Genomic DNA, 24897 nt, shown 5'->3' with positions numbered 1-24897 from the left:
AGGGAAATTAGGGCAGAGAAGGCAGGAAAGGAAGGAGCATGGCCAAACCATCAGCTATTTCCTGAGGTGTGCATGAATGAGCGTTTACAAGAACCTTTGAAGTGCCCCCTTCTGCAAAAAGGATCATTTACGAGGGTTCAAAGCCTCCCCTCCCCCCGGGGCCTGTGCCTCCTCTTCTTAGCAAACCATTGCTCATTATGAGGTCATACCGACCCCCCACCAAGGGAGTGGCAATGGTTGGCTCAGGTCTGGTTTACTTTTGTGCGTTTTGTTTCTGGGAAGCAGGGACTTCCCCTCCCACCCCCACCCCTCAGTCTGGTATGTGCCTATTTCTACAGTAGTCATCTCTTTTGAGGTCCTATGAAAAGCATAAGCAGACACTAGCAGCCTAACTGGAAGAAAATTTCTGAAATGGCCACTGTGAATCCTCAGTTGGTGTATAGAAGATCTATCTTGTGCCTCTTAGATATGGTGTAACTCAGAATTAGCACCATGTAACCTCCACCTGACATATCTGCGAGATGAAATACTCTGTAGAAGAAAAAAAATACAAATAGATATAACCTGTCATTGACATTGATTGTTTTATTTTAGCATCAGGAAACATTTTCTACATCATCATCATTATTACCATCGATCGCCACATAAATACATCCCTCAGGTTTTTCTGAGCAAAACACTCAGAACGTACTCATTTTTATACAAGCCGATGTTCGGGGTTGGGAAACAGCTGCAGACGTTTAGAAGAGAAGTTAGGGAGGCCTCCCTTCCTTGCAGCTGGAAAGGTAGTGATAACTAACAAGCTTTGGGACCCTCTCTGACCCTCTGGGTTTCTTCTCTTGCACGAAGTGGTCTAAAACTGCTGGGGTTCTTGGGGTCTGTGGATTCTTGAGTCAAGCTTGTAGCATCTGTCTTCCTGGTGTTTGTTGTTCTCAGCTGTATCTGGGGCCCTCGCCTCTAACTGTATGGTTCTGTCTTCACCTTCATACTCCTCTTCTGCCATACGTAACCTCTGATCTTAATTATCTGTTCTTCTCTACCTTCAGCAGGAAACTTAATACATACAAATTAACAGAGATGCAATGGCTTTTTGTTAAAATACTACATGGCAGTTTTAGGCAGAAGTAAAACTGATTCTAAAAATTTATGAATGAAAATAACAAAATGTTTCTTAACTGATTCTTGCAAATTTGTATAAATTGAATTTGTGCTTAAAAATCACTCCTGTTTATAAAGAGATTTCTTGTGCTGGGATTTTAAGCTATTGATTCTTACTTGTTTCCATATTCTTGGCACTTATCTGACAAATATGATCACTTCTCATCAAAAGTAATTTCTGTGTAGATGCAAAAGTTAAAACTTCTGTAGGGATTCCTTTTAAAACAATGACTACTTTATGAAGGTTTATTTCACTTAGAAGAATTTGGATTTTTTTGTTTTTTGTTTTTTGGGTTTTGTTGTTGTTGTTTTTTCGAGACAGGGTTTCTCTGTGTAGCCCTGGCTGTCCTGGAACTCACTCTGTAGACCAGGCTGGCCTCGAACTCAGAAATCCACCTGCCTCTGCCTCCCAAGTTCTGGGATTAAAGGCATGTGCCACCACTGCCCGGCACTTAGAAGAATTTGTTTTTAAATTGTTATTAATATTTTATGGGAGATGAGATCTTTGTCTTCAAACATGCTACCTCCATGCTGTGTAATCTCATCTACATGAAGAATACAGAGGACACCTCTGACTTACCAAGGAACAAGTGGAATCTACATTTAGAGTAATATAATCTATGTTATAAATGACAAAATATTTTAATAAGTTATACTCTTGGACCTGTGTTGTCTCCATTTCCTAGTTAGCGATCATAATTAATGTTGACCACCCCAGTGCAAATGACAAAAGCAGGAGGACTTCACTCTGAAGAAAGAACCTTGGACTCTTGTTATACTTTTTGTCTGTCACTGTTTCTACTCTTTACTAATCCGGCTCATGTGAGTCAGATTTATCATGTTGTTTGGGGTATGTCATGTCCTCAGATTGTACCAGGGTCCCCAAGTAGTCCCAGCTTGCCTGTCCCCCCCATATCTTTGTTCCTTCAGTCCTAGATGTACAGAAGATGGCAGAAGTACAGAAGAAAAGACCAGAAGACCCACCAGCTTGTTGTGTCTTCTGTTTTCAAAGTGAAACAAGAGAACGTCTTAATTACTTTGTCTCCCAAAGATGAAATATCAGTATGCTTGTGGGATAATGACATAGGTCACCTTGCAATTCAAACCCCTTCTCCCTCCAACCTCCAGGTTCTCCAGAACCATAAGAACAGGGCCTTCTAGGTTGGGTGCTAGTGTGGACTCCATCTCTCCAAACTCTATGATTTCATAATTTCTCATTCCTCTCCTACAAGCTCAGAGCAACTTTGGAGACACAATAAGGACATGTTCCCCAGAAAATAGCCTCCATATGGGGAATCCTGGCTTATGTGTTTTACTAGATGTTCTCAGGGAAGTGCCAGGATTTGTTTGCTATGTTTTCTCTCAGGACCACTCAGCATTGCCTTTCAGGATAATCCCAATTAAGAGGATGTGCTTAGAAAAGTGCATATTTACCAGCACAGGACATGCAGCTGCTGCCCTCCTTCCATAGAATACAAACCAAAGTGACCGGTTGACAGGCATCCGGTCACATCTGGTTTGCTAAGATACTCCGACCTCTTTCCTTTGAGTCCCCTGTCTTCCTCTTAGATCCTGTGCAACCTGCTTAGATAGTCTTACTATACTTCCCAAGTGAAATGCAAAGTGAACGTGGTGTTTTCTCCCATCGTCTCTCACTCCCTTTCCATAGATGTTGAAGCTCTGCTCTATGAGGCACATTGCTTCAGGACCTTTAGAAGTAACTTCATAGACGTGTCTAATGCACCTTCCCCTTTTCTCAGCTGTGTCCTTACACAAGAGCCCAGCCTTGTGTGGAGTCAATTGTTCCTATAAAATAAGTTAGGTCCACTGATGACCTGTATTGCTAGTTCAAAGTGAAGCTTTTCTTCTGCACAGTATAAACAGGAACTAAGTGTTTTCTTGTTGATGAACTTTGGAGAGGTTCCATGTTTCATTGCTAGTATGCTTTGATCCAGAATTACTTTGATGCTTAATCTCATGGCATTGAAAAACCCTCGCTTCTTTCTCTGTCATGAGTATCACTGTCCCTCCTGAAGCAACAAGTGAAGCATCCTGTTCATTTCCATATGGACATCCCCAAATGCAAGGCTATTCTCGAAAGTCTACAGTCCTTCGCCATTGTTAGACAGTAAATACCATTCTAAATCTCGTGACTCAGAACCTGCCAGACTTCCCTCACAACAAGAAGATAAATATATAGTTGTCCAAGGTTCCTTGGTGATTTCTCCTTGTTTAAATACCAGTATATCTCCTTTCAGAAACCAGTACTCTGAGGCTGCCGCTGGGGATAGCGCTCAATGGTGGAGTGCTTGCCTAGCATATGCAAGGCGTTGCATTCAACAAAACCAAAAGACCCAACAATCTTGGGATTGTTACACATTACTACAAAAATGCCACAGTGCATTCTCTCTACACCATCAGGAATGCTCTTTGCCCAGCACAGAACCCAAGCCAACCTCTCAGGTTCTGCGTTTCAAGGCACATTTGACCTTTGAGGTTTAAGTTATTTTATTCTTGGCAAGAGAGAATGTATTGTTTAAGGAGACTCTGGTTAGAGGGGGTCATAATAAGAACCCATAACACTTCTTGGACCTCAGATGTGCCTTACAAAACAAAATGTTTATGAGCTAAGTGTAAATGACTCAGAAACATATGAATCGAATTTCCCCTAAAATGTGAACGGGTTTTAAAATTAGCAGGCAAAGGGCCTGGCAAAAGATGTGCTTTGAATTTCACAAAACCCAGAGGATTTGAAATGCAGTTTAAGAAGCTTGACAAACCCAAACTGTGACTAAGGTTTTCTTTGTTGGTGTCTTTTCTTCCCTCCGTGTGTCAGAGAAGCACTCAGTGGTTGGATGGAGAGAGGAGGGTTATGAAGGGTTTTTGAAAGAGCATATTGTCATACTTGTGTAGGGCCAGAACAGGGACTTAGAAGGCTTTGAAGAGTTGGTCATGCTGCCTGTTGTAATCGTTTTCCCAGGTTTGCACCTCTGACTCCATCTCCTCACCACATCAGCCCGGGAAGAGTTCCAGCTCCTGCGTCACTGCTGCAGAGAGCACAGGCTCCCCACACCCAGCAGCCACCAGGCTCGATCCTGAAGCCCTACCAGCCAGAAACCAACTCTTCTTTCCAGTCAAATGGTATCCATGTCCATGGTAAGCAGGACCTGGTGGCCCTTGGAGTTTTGAAAGGCAGTGTTTTGCTGTTGCCTTCAGTCCAGTATTCTAGGGACCAGATGTGGGTCTCAGATGTTCAGTTTTTACAATAGACTTATGATGAAATCCTGTAGTATTTTCCTCAGATGACCTGACCCTGGCCTCCCCTGAACTTCATGTGTCCCATCTATGTTCCTTTGCTAGAACTTTCCTGCTATAGTTGCCAGTCCAAAGTAGTCATTGGTGTTCCCAGTACTGTGACACCTCAAGCAATGGCATCCTGCTCCTGAATGAACAGGAGACTGTGCAGAAGGAAGCCCCAGGAATATCACAGTCCATGTCAGCTGGCTCCTTCCCATAAGCCAAATCAAAGCCTTCCCTGGTTCCCCTGTGTGACACCTCCCCTGGCCTTCCCTGGTTCCCCTGTGTGACACCTCCCCTAGCCTCCCCTGCTCTTCATGTGTCCCATCTATGTTCCTTTGCTAGAACTTTCCTTTATTCTCTCCATCTATTAGATCACTTGAGTAAAACATATCATCTTTATTATTACAAACTTGCTTCTGAGGCCAGAGTTATCTGACCTGTAGTCATATCTCTTAGGGAACTCAACACATTTCTTCATGTCTCATACTGACTGTACCTATTCATGCAGGAAGAAAAGACTAGAAGGAAAAGAGAATGTAGTGGCTTACATTCTGTGTCAGTCTTGTGTTCAGCAAGGATCATACTTGAGGACTGCGTCTGCCTCGTTTTCTTTTCTTTAATCAAACTCCTTTTGCCAGTTCACGCACATAACCCTAGTGGACTTCCACAGGAAACTGAAATGCCAAGCCATACTGACTCTAACCGCCAAACATTTTTGTCTCCTGTTGTCAGAATTCTATGTAAGCAGAAATGATACTGTACATTGACACTCCAGATGATTCTAGAAATGAGTCGTCTCCCTCCTCTCATTGGTACCATATATTTATATGGGTTATCAATTGGAATTAATGGATTGCGTCCCAAAACAGTGTTTATTCTGAGTGTGAATATGGTCTCTAAATAGTAGACTCTAACAGTATTGTACGAAACTTGATCAAGAGGTTCAAAGCTGAGTCCTGAGCAGCAGGGAGAAGACAAGAAAATGATAGTGCTCATCTATAGCAAGGGTGGACAACGAGAAGCCAGGGTCACTGGCTCTGGGCCGGAGCTGTTTGTCTCTCCCATTCCCTACTCGTCCACTGTTTCCCAGCAAAGCTCAGACTTTTCAGTTCAGTGGTAGTTTCTACCTTCCTCTTACAGACATCTTCTTGAACATCTATTATATCACGAAATGGTTTATTAAGTGCCTGGTACAGGTGCACAGGGTAGGGTCTATAAAAATGGGAAAAGGAGTCCTCTTCCTGGGCAGTCACACAGCTTCTCTGGTAAAGGCAGACCCAAGGCTGTGTTCTGGGAAGCTACTAGCTCCCCTCTGGGAGGGATATCTGGCAGCATGGCCATGGCTCTCTACAAGTCAGGGTAGTCAGAGTAGGCCACCTCCATGAAACACTGTTTTAATGTCTGGATTTTAATGTGGCTGAAACCTGGGCATATTTCTTAGTCATTGACACCCTGTAGTGAGACCGATCTCCTGGTGCCATATAGACTACTGAACCAATTCACAGTCGGCCATGTCATACATCCAGTCAAATGTGGTATATCCTGCTTTGCTTATAGCTATGGGAATTTTTTAAAAAATTCTTGAAAACATTACAACTTAACCTGCATATAGAAAACTAACCAGAAAGAGACTTAGAAAAAAATGCTGACTGCTTTTAATTGGGCTTATAACACTTGCCTCCCTGAATCCTCTTTTGTAACAGAACTTTCCATGAGGGTTATGAAGGAGGCCAGTTTGTATGGGAATCCTGTGGACTCTGAGCTCTGTGTGCATGTACAGGGTTTTACACCCGTGTTCACAGCTCTGATGTGGACGTCTCTGGCCTCTCATCACTGTACCAAGTGGCTAAGAAGAACAGCAGGCCCAGGGCGTGGGCCTTACTTCCTTGCTTCCTTCTCTTTTCTTTTTTAGGCTGTGAGAACAAGGATCATGTTTCTAGCCCCAGGCTAAGCACAGTACTTGATGCAAAGTAGGCATTAAGCAAGTATTTACTGGATAAATAATTGGCACCTTCTCCTTCAGTAGATACATAATAACCAAGAGGACTCAGAGAGCATCCTCCATGTCACCTTCTCAAAATACCCTTTCTCTACATTTCTCCTTTGAAAGGGCAATAATGAGTATATTTTCAGCTTGAAAATGTTGGTCCTTTAAAAAGGATACTTCTACTTTAATTGTTAAGAACTATAGCCAGTGAGAAACAGATAATATCAGCCATAAATTAGGTTCAGGATATAGAGAAAATGAGAAATCATAACTTGCCCCAGGAAGATGGCCAAGTAGCTACTGCGATGAGATTTCAAAGAAATTGGCCATGTTTTAGCCACCTGTGGAGGGTTAGGGCCTCAATGAAGCCTATTCCTTCTCTGAACATGTTTCTGAGAGAAAAAAAAAATCCTTGAAAGTTTTAAATGCAAGCATTTCTTACCTACCAGTCCTTAGATAAGGACAAAATGTCTATGTTGTTTTTAAGGGGAGAGTAACCTTCTTCTCTGGGTGTATTTATGAGCTGACGTTATCCTGGTTTTTGTTTCACATTTCCTGGATGGAGTTACATGGTATCCCACTGACACAAACCTCATCTTCTATTAAAACATCCCTTTATTAAAATGATAAACTGTGTCAGAGTTTCTAACCCAGTGGCCACAGTGAGTCTTTGTGCCTTTATTCATGGCTTTAAAGAGCATCATGAGCCCACCTCCTCTGTTGGACCTGCAGCAGGTGTAGAGGTCAGGGAGCGATGGTCATTCCTGCATCTGTACAAATGGGAGCTGAGACATGTAAGAATATGAAACGTCTGGGCATCACCACTTTGGCAAGCTCCGTGGACATAGCTAGAGGGCCACATTTCCAAACTGAAGTCATAATCGGTGTCCTTCCAGATCAAAGGCACACCAAAAGAAACAGGAGCTTGCGGCTCTCCTTGGGGGATGCAGTGGAACTCTAGTGTTATGTGAAAATTGGAAGGTCAGAATTCAGGAGGGCTTTGGTCTTGCTGATGAAGAAGCAAAAGGAGGTCTCTGAATCTTGTCAGTCATCCACTAATTGGTGCTGAACTTAGACATTATGTGCTGAACTTGTGCTTTTATTAGAGGTAAAGGATACACCTTGTAAGGATTAACACCAACATCTTTTCATGTTTCCTCACCAGGGTTTTATTGATTGAGCATCCAGTCTATCCATTCAGATTGCCTTTATTCATAAAGAGGATAAGGTGTCCTTTCTTCTTAATGTTTGACTGTTGATAGAATTTTGCAGTCTCTGTTTGGGAGATATCTCTAAGGCAACTTCTCAGGACATTTGAGCTTTTCCTTTAGATGTCAACATAAGGACACTCTTTCCAATCCTGTAAGCCTGTTCTTTTCTCTTGTTGGGCGAATTCTCTTGCCCAGGCAAGCTTCAGAATTTTGCCTGGATTAGTTGCCTGTGAGTTGATATTTGTACATTTTGTTATGGTGCTAATGGATAATTTCTTTTCAAATACCCTATTCACTGCTCCTTGTTCAAATGCCATGGGAATTCCTAGAAGAGCATTTTCACAGTCTTCCTGCTTCTGGACGCATCACAGAGAGGCCAAGTCCAGTTCATCGGGTGTTTGTTGGTTACTCTCTAAGTACTAGGCAACGAGAATGCCATTTAATGGCTGCTATACTACAGGGGTTGGAAGGGGGAAAGGGAATGAGATGCATTATAGGGAAAATGTTATCAAAGGATTTATAGAGATCATACCTGAAAAGGAGTTTGAAGATGAATAGGTCACAGGGCAGGTGTGGGGGAATGCCATGCTCTCCTGAGGAGGGCACAAGAAAGGACATAAATGTCAGGGTGGAGCATGGATAGATTGGGAGCTAGCATCCTGCTGGCTGCACAGGTTAAGCCCAAAGTAGAGAAGAGAGTTCAGGAGAACCAGGTGGGCTCAGAAAAGAACAGTGTGTCCCACTCAGCACAGTCACCCTGTGTAGAGCGTGGGGAAAGAAAGGCAGAACACTGAAGCTCCTCACTCTCAGAACGAGACGGCACTGTGTGCACCCCTCAAAGAGTGACTGGGAGGGAGTTCTCATCTCTCTGACGCAGCTGGGAAATTGGAGGCATGATAGAGAACTCGTGTGGAATTGTGTGTGTTCACAAGTGTTCTGAAGAGAGAAGGGTGGAATCACAAAAAGAAAAAAAAATTAGAAATGAACACAAGCCCAGGGGGTTCCTGCTCAAGACAAGTGCACACCTAGGCACTTGTGGTATATGCATGTATTTATGTGGCTGTGTTCCTATGGGTATGTGTATATATGTTTATGGGTACATGTGCACAGAGAAGCTAGAGGATTACCTTTCACTAGTGTGAAAATCCTTTGAGATGGAGTCTCACAAGACTCAGAGCTCACAATAGGCTAATCTAGCCAGCTAATCATTTCTGGGGATCCAACTGCTTCTATATCCCACAACACATGTGGATACAGATGTGCACAGGAGCACCTATATTTTTCTTTAACTGTAGATACCAGGAATCCACATTTGGATCCTCCTGCTTTTATTGCAAATATTTTACCAAATGAGCTATGCGCTCTGCCTATGTTTTGTGGATTTTTGGTAACCACTCAGAAACGTACAATCACTCTGAGCTTGACCACCCAACTCCATTTTGTATGATGTGTTACCACTGGTTCTTGGTTTTGAGTGTGCTGGTCAGAACTGGTTTCATGAAGACCTAGCTGTTTCACATAAGCATTTGTACAGAGTATGAGCTTCCAGAGTTTATTTATAGTGGTATAGCAGCAACAGCTGGGCACAAGTTCACCGTTTTTTATATGACAAAATAGCCTATGCAAGAGCATGCTGGGTAAAGGGATAGCATAGTTGAGCCAACAGGCCCTCTTGTACCATCTTCTACTTGGTCACCTTGAAAGGAGACTCCCCCATTGTCCTGGTCTCCTCAGGAATGTCGATGATCTTATGCTAGCTTCAGGAAGAGAAGAAGACAGAGAACAAATGTAGCCCGAGCTGAGTTTTGGACGCACACGCACACACACACAGTGGGAATCTGCTTCACATTCTCTAATGCTTTTCTAATCTGTAAAATGGACAGTTCTGCCTAGCTGGCACACAGATACATTTATTGTGCCTCTTGGAAACCAGTCTCTATTTGAAGGGCTCACCCCAGATTCTTGCCCATCTCCTCCAACCTCTTGGGCTCCTCTCAGGCTTCAGCTGCTCGCTCTTATCTTTCACTCCATTGGAGTTTCCAGTTGCCAGCATCCCATCATCCATGGTCCAGTTATTTGGTTTCATTAGCAAAGCACCATGAGGCTATTTGATGCCAATGCAGTAGCAGTGGGAAGTAGGGGCCTTCTCTTTTGGTCACAGCCCCTGGGGTTTATGAGCTGTCTTTTTCATAATTTAAAATATGCCCTGTCTGTGGGGCCCCCAAAGAAGCCAGCCAGACAGTGTCCAGACAACGGTTGAATTCTCCTCTCTCAGTATGAAGCTGTAAGCTTGTCAACCCAGTTCAGATTGAGTGCGTGGGGAACAAAGGATCTCCAGCTATGGGCAGGCCTAAGAGAACAAAACACATTGTGAATGGATTGTTCTAACCAACATGTCTTTCCAGCTCTGGAAATCACACTCTGTGTAAATGAGAATGATGTGGCAGGTAGGAGTTCAGTGCATCCCTTCTTCCTTGGCTGACTGCTGACCACAACTGCACAGTGGCCCTTTCCAGGGAAGGGTTCTTTGCGTTATTGCCATGACCGATGTCATTGCTGGGGATTTAGAATGTTCAACCCTTAAAGGTTAACTTTCAAGGCATTTTTAAAAGACAAAGAAACGTACTCCTCCTCCATGGGAAAGTCACAACTACAGATGTGAGGGTGCAAAAGAATCAAGTCTAGAAACTGGATTGCTTAAGTTGAGTGTGAGCATGTCACAACTCTGAAATGCCACAAGACACACATAAACGATTAGAAATCAAGTGTCATCAACATCACTGAGAAACTCATGACATATCTACAGAAGAAATGAGCTAGTGAGTCCCCTTAATGCTATTCTGATGTTACCAGCGGCCATAATCTGGAGTCTTTTTCAGTATCAGCTCTTGTATTCTTAAGGCCTGTAGAGTACTAAGGATTGATAATTAGAGTCACAGAAATCCTTAATTACTCTTATACACTTAATTACTATACAGTTACCCCAAGCAGAGTTTTACATAAGTCGTACTTGATAAATTCTGACAACGTGCTAACTCTACAAAAGCAAAACCTTAAATTTAGGTGTGTATGTGTGGGCTCAGTCGGCATTTCAACATCACAGATTTGGGGGCGGGAGAAGTATGGAAGGTGGTCATCTTGAGTCAGAAATGCTGCTGAATGGGAAGGAGCCTTCATCTGTGACATGACAACCTGAAGCATTGGCACACAGAAGTATGTATGAGCACAACCTGACCACGTAGAGTAAACCTAGCAGATTAACATACTGGGTTTGATCAGTAAGAATACTAAAGTGACTAAGTCACTAAATCCCAAGTTTAGGTAAGGGAGATAGCATATCTTCCCATGGTTCTTTTCATAGGGAAATGCTTAACCAATTTTTTTAATAAATATGAATGAGTAGGAAGAGAAGGTGAGGAGAAGGCCTCTCGGATTGGAGGGGATAATCTCGGCAAACTTGTGCTTCAACAGTCAACCTTACGATTGTCCAACATATTCTGTGTGCCAACTTGTTCTCTTATCAGGCCTTTTAGATCTGCTTTTTTTGCCTGTTCCTTTAATTTATGTACATACACGCTTGTGTGTTCACAGCAGTATACTATCTCCTTACAGACTTTCTCAGGAAACGTTTCTGGAGAAAACTTTCTGGGCTACTGTGTCTACACGCAGGAGGTAGATGGGTGTTGGCACAGATGGCTTCCTAAGGCTCTCCCAGGTTGGCATCTTAACCAGCAGACGTGGCAGTCCTGTTGCTCACTGAGTGATGTTATTTAAGTGGTTGTCAGTCTGGACAGCAAAGCTAGGTAACCTGCTTTAATTTTCCCTTTACTTAGCAGCATGACTGAACATCTTTTCATGTCATTGCTGATCACTAAGGGAAGTTTTAATAATAGGGAATCGATGGCAGAAACGGTGACTTGGGCTCCTATGCTGTTTCAGCTGCCTGCCTGCTCATTCCCCTGTCAGTCAAGCTGTACCATTTGCAGTGAAGCACTGTGTGTGTGTGTGTGTGTGTGTGTGTGTGTGTATGTGTGTATAATTGGAAATTGAGTTTCAAGAATCTCAAAAGTTTATTGAAGAGAAGGAAATGTCTAGAATTTTTTTTCCATTTCATTGGCTATTGTGACGTACTCATCACAAAATTTAAAAGTGCCTGCGGTAAATGTTCTAGATAAAGTGGTTTTTCATTATCTGGAGGAAGTAATAACAGGTTTTCAGAAGGAAATATCCTTTCTTGTACTTGGAACTCATGAAATCTGGTCTCTCGTGAATAGAATTTTGAATAAGAAGAAAAGAAATATTTTCCCTCAACTCTATTCTAAGGGCTCTGCTAAACTCCACAAGGATGGATCTGCTAATGACAATCTGTGCTATTTGGACTTTAGCTGAAATTTTCTTTTGTATGTGTGATACATAGTTTAGAACAAAATGTGAAGAGCTATGGCTAGAGATCACTTACAGTTGACAAGTGAGAACACACGCATTGGGAATCCATGTTACTGGTAGTGAGGTCACTGAGCTGATAAAATAGAAGAGCAAGTGCTTTAGCCTGTAAGTGGCATGGGCAGCCCCACCCCAACCCAATTTGGCTCATTTCTGCTCAGCACTGTGTTACAAAACCATCCCAGTCACTGTAGAATTTCTTGTTGGTTTTCTTACAATTGGTGGGTCTTTTGGATTGCAGGAATTCTTCTTCTCTAATCTAACCAAATTGTTCTGACTAAGCCCTCTATTTCATTCTTTTGCAAGGCTTCAGGAACTGTACCTCAGAAATTACAATTCTGATGACGTGGAGACACTGAGCCATGTCTTCTAGCTCATTTGAGTGTAACCACCAGCCCCTCCCTTTCTGCGTTTCTTCACCAAGCCTAACCTCATATCCCACATCCCAAAGCAAGTTGTCACGTGTCTCATCATCATGGCAACATGACTCGGGAGTTCTAAATCCATCCCATAATTACCCAAGGTCCTTTGCATCTGTAGATCAGGCCTGACACAGCAGTTTCTCAGCAAGAGTGTGAAGGAATACCTACATTTATATTAATGTGTATGCTTAAATCTTACTCTTACAGACATCATTGTCAGGTTGCCATTAACTGCATAGAAACCATTCTTCATCACAATCATGTATACTGTTAACCCTCAGTTCTCCTACCCACTTTTCTGTCTGTCTTCAGGTTTAATGGTCTGTCTGGCATCCAGTCTCAAACAGTGATTCAGAGCAGCAGAATGCCCAGGTTTGCTGGATAGAGCCCGACCCGCTTAGCTTTAACTGTCACCTTGACACAGCTGACAGTCACCTGGGAAGGGAGCCTCAGAGGATTATCCAAATAAGATTTCCTATGAGCATGTCTATGGGATATTATCTCCATTGTAGATTACTGTAGGAGAGCCAGGCTCACACTGGCTGGCACAGCTCCTAGGCAGGTAACCTTGGGCTATGTATGAACACTAGCTTTATATAAGCCTGCAAGTGAGCCAGCGAGAAAGAAGCCCCATGGTTTCTGCTGTACTTCCTGACTGTGAGTTTGTTCGCCGGGAGTGGAGTATTGTGGGAGCCAGCAAACACTGCCCACCTTCAGGGTCTTTTTTTGACTCCTCTCAGTGATAAACTGTGACCTAGAAGCATAACTTGCCACCCCAAGTTGATTTTGTCAGAATGTTTGATCACAACAACAGGAATAAAACTAGACCAAATCCCATAGTATGTTTTATCACATTAGTTGATCTTCCCCTACTTAAGGAAAAGTCCTTGATAGTAAGGGAACTTACTATATTCCCTCAAACTTGCATACTACCATGTGCAAGGATCCTGATTCCTAATCCTTCATCTCAGTTCCTTCTTAGCATCAGTATTTTCCCCAAAGGCAACTGCCATGGTCTTGCTCACTCATCATGTTCACATAGTTATTTCCTGTTCTGTAGCAGGTCTGATTCTAACTACTGAACCTATATTATTGGGAGGGAGGAAAGCACAAACGTCCATAGCTTTTGAGTTTGTACTTATATAAGGGGTATCTATTGTATATTATTATATTATATCATATTATATTATATTACTTAATAATTGTGTTCCTTGACAATTTAAACAGACTTTGAGTTCAGTAGTCAGAGAAAGTTTCCTGCCCAAAGAATGATGTAATTTTTTTGTTTCCCGTGGGGCATTACACATTTCAAGATGCATATTGTAAACTTAAATATAAAAAAAATGTGATGTGCAGTGGGATGGGATTAAGTAAGAGAGGAAGGTCTCTGTCAACTAGATGCACTCATCAGAGTTGACTCCCCAAAGTGGCAGTGGGGAGATGTTGGCTCAGGGCAAAAGGTGAATCAGGGATGGCAGATGTCTGGTTGGGTCATGTGCACTGGCAGTCAGTGTCCGTGGGTTTTGAGAGTACACAGAGTCAAATTCTCTGGTGGCCAGTGGAAGAAGATGAGAAGGACCCTGGGATCCAGGGACATTTGTGAGGTTTCAGAAGGGCTGCCACTCGCTTACCTCAGACCCACAGAGAGAGTTTTCTGTGCCCTTTACCCTGAGCCAAGATTCACCTGGCTCTTTGATTGGAGTTCTGGAGATTTTATAACCACAGATTGGGATTCAGAGAAATAAGAAGTCAGCTAGTTAGCAGAGCAGGTGTAACTCAGAGCTGTGTTTACAGCTGGACAATAGGAGTCTAAGTCACAGGATGATTGTAGAGATGGCAGTAGGAAGAAGACTGCCTCATTCTCATAAGGTCCCACACTTTCACCATGGCCAAAACTGACTCGTAAAAGGCACTAGAGGAAGGAGCCAGGCAAATCCTCTGACTGATGCCTACCGGTCCTGCAATTCAAGGCCACTGTCGGCCACAAGGTTCAGCAGTAAACATGCTCTGGCTCAAGGAGAGAAGATGCCCCCTGAAGAACTCTCTCTTTCCATTTCAAATGGAATGCAGGCCCTTGAGATTATTGTGATCTTAAATGTTTTGAAAATATCATTTCATGCTGGTCTTAGAGCTTTCCAGATGATGTATAAGATACCTCTTGTTAAGCACTGGTTTCCAGGCCTTTATCCAGCAGCCCTGCTTCCCTGGCTCTTCCTTAGAGCCCGGGAGCACATGAATTGTGCCTAGGTGGAGCTAGTGCTTAGGGTATCCATTTTGAGATGCTCCAGCCTCTCTGCAGGGGTCCCCTGACCGTACTCCCCTGCCCCAATCCAAGACAGAAGGGTTCTTCTGTGGCTGACAGTTTCCATCCTTCCCCCATTTCTGACCTGAGAGGTTCCATGCATACAGCATGGGCTAAGTGCTATAGAAAGTCAGAATGGCCTTTGTGGAAAGAGAGAAACAAACTAATTAAACCATAATTCTTTGCCATCCTTCTCCTTGTACTGCTGAAGGTCTGTGTACCACTAAGTCGACAGTGCTTATGGGCCTTAGGAGAAGGAGCCTGGCAACCATGGGCAGATGTGGTCTGTGCTGGGGTGCCAGCATTTTTCATGAACTACATCAGCAAACAGGCCAAGATTAGAATCTTGGTTCTGAAACTTGGTGACTCTGAAGGTTGGCATGAATTACTCTAGTGCGGCTGTTTCTTTCTCAGCAAGCTGGGGACAGTATAACTTGTCTGAAACACTGATCAGTATGGAGATTCTGTGTGTAAAACCCCTAGGTCGATGCTTGGCTCTGAACCAACAAATACTAGAGCCTTGGCTTCTTTCGAGCAGTTTTCCAAGTGGATGGTATAGCACTAAGAAAACTATTCTTTTGAAATTTCTGTAAGTAGGAACTGCCATTGAGAGAGCACTGGGCTTAGTAGACAGTTAATATAATGCCTGGTTTATTTCAGTTGCTGATTTGCATTAAGGTAAGTCTAGACTAATAAATAATTCCAAATGTCTGGCTATTTGGAAATACTAGTATAGTTGGAAGAGTTTCCTATTTTATCCTCATGGTATCAAATGAACCAGATACCAGTTATAAAGTCTTAGGCCATCTTCTATTGTCGTGTGTCTCACAGCTACCAAGTTCCAGAGAAGCAGCACCAGGTGGCTATATGCAAAGGGGTCTTTAGGGTGTCTTGGCATTAAGGTATCTGACAGAGTGAATGTGTGGTCCTCCAGGCTGCTCTCTGACAAAACAGGAGTGCATGGAGTCAGTATAGTAATGCATTGCCTCCAAACTATAAACTGATGGTGTTTCATGGCCTGCTTGCCTATTAGTAATGCCCTCTTCTCATTGGCCTCTGTAATGTTAAGGTATTCAAAGGAAGAAGGTCCTGTTTCTTAAAAGAATCATAGTGATGTGGACACTCTGTCTGTCTGTCTGCCTGCCTGCCCGCCTGTCTGCCTATCATCTTGTCCTCTCATCCCTTTCTCTTGTTTTCCATCAAAACTTGTATGTCCCGAGATGACCCGCGCTAGTTATTACCAACCTGACACAAACTTGAGACACCTGGAAAGAGGAATTCCCTGCCTCGGAATGACCCATGGTGCATTTTCTTCATTGATTGCTAATTGATGGAGGAGGGCCCAGTCCACTGTGAGTGGTGTGATCCCTGGGTCAGTGGCCCTAGATTATATAAAGGAAGACAGCCAAGCAAGCCAGAGTAAGCAGGCTAGTAAACAGTGGTCCTGTGTGGTCTCTGCTTCATGCCCTGCCTGGAGTTCCAGCCCCGCCTTCCTAAGTGTTGAACTGTTATCTGAGAGAAGGTAAAATAATCCCTTTCCTCTCCATGTTGCTTTTTGTTTATGCTGTTTATCACAGAAATAGAAAAGTAGCTAGAATGTGCTTTTACCTTTTATGCAGGTGGAGTTTCCCAACCTGCTATTAGTGACCATGAGCTTTAACTTGAGTAGGACCACCAAGGACACTGGGCCCAAGGATGCTCCTCATCTCCAGAGGGCATAGAGGACTGTTCAAGCAGAGCTCCTTTACTTTCAGTGGCCCTTGTCTTTCCCGTGCTCAGCATCTGGGTACTGCAAACCCTCCCCGGTTCTGACTCTGTAGCCCAGGGCTTAGTGAAACTGAAGACTGCACCGTAGTTAAGGTAACCACGAAGGTGATGCTTCCTCATGTGCAGAGGTCAGGGCTGCCAAGTGTCTGTGAAGTGGAATGATTTTAGGAGAAAAAAAAAGGACGCTGGTAAAGCTCCATCCATTGCCCCATGGTCAGACTAACTCAGATGTCCTGACACACAATGTTTATTGAGCAACTACTATACAGCAGTTGCTATAGAATAGTTCTGTGAACAGTGACAAATTGGGTGAAATACTTGTTTTCATGGAACATGGTGGTTTTCTTTTGTTTTGTTTGGAGAAAAGTGTGAAGTAGAGCTAATAATAGAGATTTATCATTTTTTTTTGAGATTGTTTCTCGAGGCAGTTTTAGATTGACAGCAAAATTTTGTGAAAAATAAAGGTGGTTCTCAGGTAAACCCCTTTCCTTTCCTGGGACTTGGGTGATGGGAGACATTTGAATACTTCTCAGGGCAATCTACAGAGAGCCATTGGAGACACTGGACAAAAAATCCCAAGTGCTAAGGAGAACTGAGGCGTATATTTCCTCAGTGTACGCCTATCTGTGGGACTCTGAAAGGACTCCCCCATCACTTGAGCTCATCTACAATCCTATGTATGCAATGATCATAGGACTAAGGACAAAAATTCTGCTCTTCCTAAAGTAATCCTCAAAATTACAGTCTACAGTCAATCAGTCAATCAACAGCAGGTCCTAAAAATCACAGATATAGATTCTTCTTTCCTTGGCTAGGAAAAAAGTACCAAAAGCCTAGGGGCTTCATCAAGCAAGGCATTGCCATCGCTGAGCCTTTCTTCGGGTTGCTCGGCAGTGTTGGCAGGAGGGTCTGTCTCTTCACTGGGACTGAGCCTCAGTAGAGCTGAGCAAGGCCTCCTACTTAGACCTGGGCAAGGTCACACGAAGGGACCGTGTCAGAACATTATGTTTAGCTGTTCGTTCTTCCAATTGGGTACAGTACAGATAAGAGAACGATGTCTCGTTCACCCCTTCATTTCTGTTATAAACTTGAGGTATATGACCATTCTCTTCTCTCGTTGTAAGTAGGAACATTTGTCTGAACTAGCCAGCACCATTCCTGGCTGTTCCTGGCATCACAATCAGGGAGAATAAGACCTTTGTTTAGGCAATCTGTCTGTAAACAATACAGTGTATGACATGACTTGGTACCTTTGCCAGGTACAACCTTCATGTGTGACTGTCCACACATGTGCGCAGCTAGGTGAATCCTTCTCTGTAGCTACTTCACCATTACATGGTTCAAAGACTGGACACCTTCCTGTGGTGTTCCCACTCCCGTGTGCATGGTATGAGTATACCATACCCAGATGATGTCACACAGGTCACCCTCTCCTGCTGTTGCTTTCCAGAATGGAAAGCTCTCTAACAGAAAGGCTGAGCACTCTGAGTAGAGTGAGGGGAGTGACTATTGTATACTTATGTATTTATGCTTTGGTTCCTTCCCACAAGACTGAAGTGAGAAATGTTTAAGAAACAACTAGATGCAACAGTCTAATATGCTTACTATCTCGAAGGCCAAGAGACTAAAATAATTTATCTGGTTTTTATTTCAATCCTTAGATGACTCTGTGGGTTGTCTTCCTTCCTTCCTTCCTTCCTTCCTTCCTTCCTTCCTTCCTTTCTTCCTTTCTTTCTTTCTTTCTTTCTTTCTTTCTTTCTTTCTTTCTTTCTTTCTTTCTAAGAATTTAATTGGGAACATTGCTGAAACACTGCTGGTTAAGCTTGGGAATCTGGATTGATCTAGAGTTACCCTGCCTTGTAGAGTACTGTGACCCATGTGTGACTGTTTAAATGTGAATTAATTAAACTCAGTAGAAGTTGGCCTGCTCCAATTCAAATGCTTGATACCCGCATGTAACTACTATGTTGGACAGTGCAGACAAACACTACCATCCCCATGGGTCCTGCTGGGCAGCACTGCCCTAGAAATCTCTTCCTCCATGCGACAAAGTATGGAAAAAGGCTCTTAGGAACAGATGGTAGTGATGCATAAAGAAATGCAAAGGCAATAAAATAGGACACAGTAAATATATATATGTATATACAAACATATATTAATTTTAGCCATCTTGCAAATTAACCAATTTCATTATGATGCTTTCATATATATACACATACATATATATACCCCATACCTCTAACTCACTCGTGTGTGTGTGTGTGTGTGTGTGTGTGTGTGTGTGTGTGTAATTCAGTGTTATGAAGGCATATATCTGGCCACTTGTCAACTATGTAAATAAAGATCATTCTTTAATTCATTGTTTAGACAAGCCTACATTGTTGTTATAATTAGCCCCAAATCTTTCTATAATGAAAAAAGAAAATAAACTTGCCAAAGTTGAGACTAGGATGAGGGAGGAGCCTCCTTGACCTTTCAGAAGTTTCAATTTAGGTAAAAGAAGGTGACTTCTACATCTGCCCTTCCCATTCATGGAAGTGAAATGACTTGTAAAATGGAGGGGTGGTGTTTGTCAGTACCTGAGGTACGAGTGTTTTTTGTCAGCTTATGTTGGTTTGTGTCTCTGCTCCAACTCCATTTGCAGTCCTCAAGGACAGCTACTATCTTCTGTTTCTTCGGTCTCTCCATCAGTACCTGACCCAGCACTTGGTTAGCATCACTGACTGACTGACTGACAGATTGGCTGACCTTGCCATCACTCTTAGGTGGTACACTCACAAAATGTGTTAACACCTCACCTCATTTTGCTTTGGGTCTGAGAAGTCGGGTTCTTTCCAAATTTGCTCTTTGAAACCCATCCACTGGAATACAGGAAGCATTCAGTAAAAATGAGTTAGGCTATCCCTTAGTTTGTATTTGTGATCCTAATGGAATTTTTTTTTAATCTTGTTAGTTTTATGGAAGTAGCCCTGGGAAGAGATCTTGTTATAACTCTTCGAGTTGGCTGACCACAACCACCCACAGCAGTGTGTTTAACGTTTCTGGTCTGGCTACCTGATGGGAGTGCAGCACCGTTAATGAAGGGGCACCTCCTTTCCTGGGTTAACTATAGAGTAGTTAAATGTGCTTGTAGGGACATCCTGGGGTTTGATAGGGTCTCAAATTAATCACGGTCCCCAGGAAGGAGTCATTGTCTTCTTTGCTGCCCCCTTCCTTAGGTCCCAAGTGGGAGATAAAGCCCAGAATCCTATGTGGAATTATCACTGGGTATATTTTTTGTATCACAAACCTTTTAAACTTATACACATCACAATACCAGAATACAGATTGAAGCACATGACATTTCTGCTCTCTCTCAGAAACAGGAAGGGAGATAGGAAAAAGAGTGAATTAGTTTTCGTAAAGGCCAGTGAGTGTCTCTGTCACTGCACCTGAGTGATTGATGTTCCTGTTCAAGAGCCGTGGGAGCTCAGTGACAAATGCCTTCTCTTCCTGGAAGGGTAATGTTACACTAAGGAGTGATACAAGGGGATTTATGGGTGACAAATTTGAACAGAGCTGGCATGGGCTATAGAGAGCAAATGTCTGTTGTGCTCAGTAAGGAGACACTATATTCCAATAGACCATGGTAATTATTTCTTCTTGATGTATCCACGGTGCTTTTTCATGTGCCCGACTAGAGGGACCCAAGAGTCAAGATCTGTCAAAGGGGTGATCCAAATGACAGATCCAATTTCTGGTTCTTTCAGACCTCTTAGACTTGTTGTCCAGAGTCCCACTGAGGGGAACAAAGGAGTCATGCTACACCTTAGTTCATGCAGTGTCTGGGAACCAAGGAGCCCATAATGTTCCACTTTCTTCAGTGTGTGATATGCTTTTAAAATTACAATGATTCAGTCTTAATTCCATACTAGCATTTACTGCCTATGGCTCCATCCATTCTTACATTTGTTTGTTGAAGGATACCTTGCCTTTTTGAAAATTTAACTCTCCATAAACCAAATTTATCTTATGCTTGAGAACTATATTTCCATGGCAAAGTGATTTCACTTATAATTTTATCTAATTTGCAAATACATATACAATTACATTATTAAAGTGTTAGCATAATTACATGCTATATAAGTGTTAACTTCTGTAACTTTTGTAATGACTCAGTGTGATACCATCACTACCATTAACACTATTTTACAAGGTAAGACACATAGAACAAGATTGTACAGTTGGTATCTGTTACTGTGAGGATTTGAATCCAGGCAGTTTTTCACCACTACTCATATCTGGGCATAAGTAGAACAAAAAAGACAACCAAAGATTGCTTTGCTGTCTCTAGTCTGTGCTTAGACGTTCACAAGCAGATCTTTCATAACGCACTCAGTTTTGTTTCTTGCCTTTTCAAAAGGAGACGTTGGGCGGTATTGTTAGGGTGCCTGGTGAGCGCTGTCCCAAGAGCTGCTCAGTTCTGCTACCAGGGTAGTGCAGTTCTGTGCTCTGCCATTCTCTGATGCTTGGACATTTGGCCTCTGGTGTTGTCATCGTTGATGACCGTCTTGGCAAAATGTACTTCAGCAAAGTCTTTCAGGATTCCTTCTCGGTCTAAGAGATTAAACCCATGGGCGTACTTACTTCTAGTTGGAGATAGTCAGGTGGCACTTGCCTGAGGATCTGGAAAATGCAATCTACCTTTCCCAGCATCTACAGAATTAAGCAGAGTGCCTTCTTCCCTAGTCACCCTTCAGTCCCAAGGAGAAGTCTTTGCCAGGAGAATATATAGAATATGAAATGTTACTGTTATTTTAATGTCTGTTTCCTGGTAAGCTTAAAGGTTGACGTCCTTCACTTCAGTCAGTTTGAGAATGATCTGTTCGGGTCTCTGCCTAGCTTGTTTATTTAAAGCATGCAAAAGCCACTGGGAGTCAAAAACAGAGGTCACTGCCTGTGTTCCTCTCTGCTTAGATGTGGAATGTCTGTAGGCATAGTCTGAGTCTAAGCTGTGAGGATGAGTTTCATTTCCTCAAATCTTGCGTTATTATTTTCTTTGGATTCTATATATACACTTATAAAAGGCTGTGCTCTAGTGGGAGTGTGCCCTGAGTGTAAATCTGCATTTGGTCTCTGTCTTATACCATAAGCTCCTAGAGGATGGATGGCGTCTGTGTCTTAATGGGCAGTCATTGAGCACATTTTTAGTGATCTTTGCAGCAACTACAGAGCTGGCTAAGGCAAGCCAAGCATTTGCTAGGTATTTAAGGTTCGAGATGAGCAGAGAAGAGTGTATCTATACCAGGGTGCATGCACCAAATTCCCGTGGTTGGGAGTAGGCTAAGAAGAACCAGAGAGCACCACCTTTCCCCAGTGAGAGGGTCTCCACTGAAGCTTTCTAGCCTTATGAAAAGATACTGCTAATGGTGGAAGACACCAGGCTTCCAAAGTCATGTGAACTGGTTCCATGTTCTCTGTCAGCTAGTGTCTCCAGAAGGAACCATAAGGCATTTCCTCTACCAATCTCCTCGTCTTCCTCATTAAAAACAGAATCATAATATCAAGAATGACTGACATTTCTGTGGCTCTTTAAAACATCACAAATGAGCTTCCTTATCCAGTGATTCAGTCAGTGTGCACAATAGCCCCGTGCAGACAGTGGCATTCACACTTTACAGCTGAGGAAACACGCAAAGCTAAGCAGCTTCAGAAAGCCGCAGCGCCTCAGTTCCCTGTCAGTGGAGTGGAGATCGCATTATTACATTGTTTAAAGCATATCACATGCTCAAGAGATAATCCGTTGATACATGCTGTCATGAGGCAAAGAGAGAAAGGGAGATGGTAAGGAATCAGGGAGGATGTAGAGAATCATAGAAAAGGAGCACGTGGGAATGCAAGAAAAACACCATTGACTAAGGGCAGGGGCGAAGGGCAGAGATGGAGCGCAATTATGACAAGGTTGGTGGGATTTTCAAGGACTGAGATGTCTCTCCTCATGTCTTTATCATATCATTTATTCCCTTCCAGTTTCCCCCTTTTCCTGCAAGGAGCAGCAATAGTAATAGTGGGAAAGTAATGTGGCAGACTATGAGCCAATTGAAACCCATGAGGAGATTGGCAAGTGTCGGAGAGATGGATAGCTAGGTCTATGTTAGGTTTGTTTGTAATTATGGTGGGATGACTGAGGGCATTCTATGGGGCTTTGTTTAAACGTGTGGATGGACTGCAATGCAAGATAGAGGAAGTTAAGGTGCATGTGCATCCTAGTGGAGTGGGGCTAAAATGAGAACATTTCTTCCAAAAATGGTCAGAAGCCAGCAGGCCTTGAATGCAGCTCATTGGAACACACACCTGGATAAAAGATTTCTATGTATGGATGCAAGGGCATTTTGACAACTTGTCAGACTCGGTGGCGTTCTCCCTGAGGTAGGAATGGTTTCTGCCCTGGAATAGCTCACTACCATGTCTATATTTTCAGGATTTTATGGCCAGCTGCAGACATTCTGCCCCCCGCATTATCCTGATTCCCAAAGAACTGTGCCACCCAGCAGCTCCTGCAGTATGGTACCTTCCTTTGAGGACTGCCTGGTTCCCACCTCCATGGGTCAAGCCGGTTTTGATGTTTTCCACCGAGCCTTCTCCACACACTCAGGCATCACAGGTGAGTGTCTGTGGCCTAGCCAGTGAGATGAGACAGCGGCTGCTTTGCCTGTGTCCAGCGGGGACCGCAGGGAATCGACTTGAACTGAGATGCTTCCTTCCCATCTTTGCCTCACTCCCTGACTCTCAGCCCGCACAGCAGGCAGCGTTCCTGCCCTGGGCTGCGACAGTTCCTCCCAGTATGCCTTCTTCTCATTGCCATTTGGCCTTGCTAACCCAGGTGATAAGTTGGGCCACTTTCTTGTTACACTATCTGAACGGTGTGCAGTCTCATCAACCCTCAATTCCTTCCCTGGCACAGCACCGAGTCTCACATGACTTCCTAAGTTTCTTCCCTACCTATTTACCCTGACCCTGGTGTCAGCTCGCTCTCCTGATCCCACATGTCCCTCCTTTGCCTTCTTTGTTTCCTTCTTTGGGGGATAGTCTTTCCTTCCGTTACTGTCTGTGAATCCCATTCTCTCCCATGACCCTGCTGTTGTCCCCTTTCTCAGGTCACCTTCATTCCTCCCTAAAACACTTTTATTTTTGGGAAGGGAATATTTTGTGTTAAGGCATACCCTTGACCCCACTCCACGCAAGCAGTCTCTCCTCCCATTCTGTTCCACAAGGACACACTTGGAAGGCCCAAGCCACAGTTCCTTCCTCCTTTGCTCCCTCCAGCATCTTGTAAGTGGCATGGATGCCCTGGCCAGCCTCTGAGGCTGCAGAGTGCCAGAACTGACTGCCTGCATCCTTTCTCTTCCAGTGTACGATTTGCCTTCAACTTCCTCAAGCCTCTTTGGGGAATCTCTTCGAAGTGGCCCAGAAGATCCCACGTTCTTGCAGCTTAGCGCTGTGGACCGCTGTCCTAGCCAGCTCTCCTCTGTGTATACCGAAGGCTGAAAGCTCCTGCACGTTTGGGACCTTTGAGTAACTCATCACCTCTTATTTTCATGCTCTCACAAGCCGTGTGAAGAACGTCAACAAATCCATGGAGCCAGTAGGGTCGGCCAGGACTGTGGAAGTCAGGAGTGGATGGTCAGACCCGGCTTTTCAGAAATGTTTGCACCCCTTCCATCTTCCCTCAGTGTGCTGGGCCAGGTGACCAGCAGGCATTTCTTTTCAAAGGGAATTTAGAGTCTCACTTTAAGGATACCTGTTACCTCCAGGCTGTCACTTCTCAAAAGACAACAATGAATATGCACAAGAATGGGATGACCCTTGCTAAGGACCCTCAGAGAAGACAGCCTAGGTACCAGAAGCAAAATGTGCTACCTTGCCCATGTTTTCTCCTGTGGCTGAGTGATGCACAGATCCATGTCCAAAGCGTGGTATGCCTTGGACTCCCTCAAACTCTGGCTTTACCATTTGTCTTACATAGCCCATGCTAACTAGTTGCTACATTGCTACTCAGTTGCTTCTCCAATGGCAAAATAAGGTTTTATATTCCATAACCTTCTTTGTTTTTGAACTGTAAAGACTTGCTATTTACATCTACTTTTAAAGGAAAAATATTTAAAGGTTTATTCTTTTGATAGAAGTCATTACCATTTTAATCAGCCCCAGGTACATGTATTTTACCACAGCTGTAACTCTTGCTGGCCTAGTTTTGCAATTTAGTAAAGGTTATCTGAGGGAAAAAGAATAGTTAACACACACACACACACACACTCTCTCTCTCTC

General features: G+C 43.4%; 1 protein-coding gene across 2 annotated transcripts in view; it reads left to right on the top strand.

Annotated features, from left to right (window-relative positions):
- Window positions 1-24826, top strand: part of Glis3 (GLIS family zinc finger 3) — a 426677-nt gene extending 401851 nt beyond the window's left edge. For both annotated transcript variants that reach the window (XM_031390036.1, XM_031390037.1), the window contains 3 exons: window positions 4139-4314; window positions 23051-23233; window positions 23981-24826. In XM_031390036.1, coding sequence (XP_031245896.1) covers window positions 4139-4314; window positions 23051-23233; window positions 23981-24117 — 496 coding nt within the window. In that variant the 3' untranslated portion in view covers window positions 24118-24826. The remainder of the gene's footprint in view (window positions 1-4138; window positions 4315-23050; window positions 23234-23980) is intronic.
- The last annotated feature ends 71 nt before the right edge of the window (window positions 24827-24897 follow it).

Source organism: Mastomys coucha, unplaced genomic scaffold (genome assembly GCF_008632895.1).
Source record: "Mastomys coucha isolate ucsf_1 unplaced genomic scaffold, UCSF_Mcou_1 pScaffold21, whole genome shotgun sequence".
NCBI lineage: Eukaryota > Metazoa > Chordata > Mammalia > Rodentia > Muridae > Mastomys > Mastomys coucha.
Note: the sequence above shows the minus strand (reverse complement) of the source record. Positions and strands in the feature narration are given on the sequence as shown.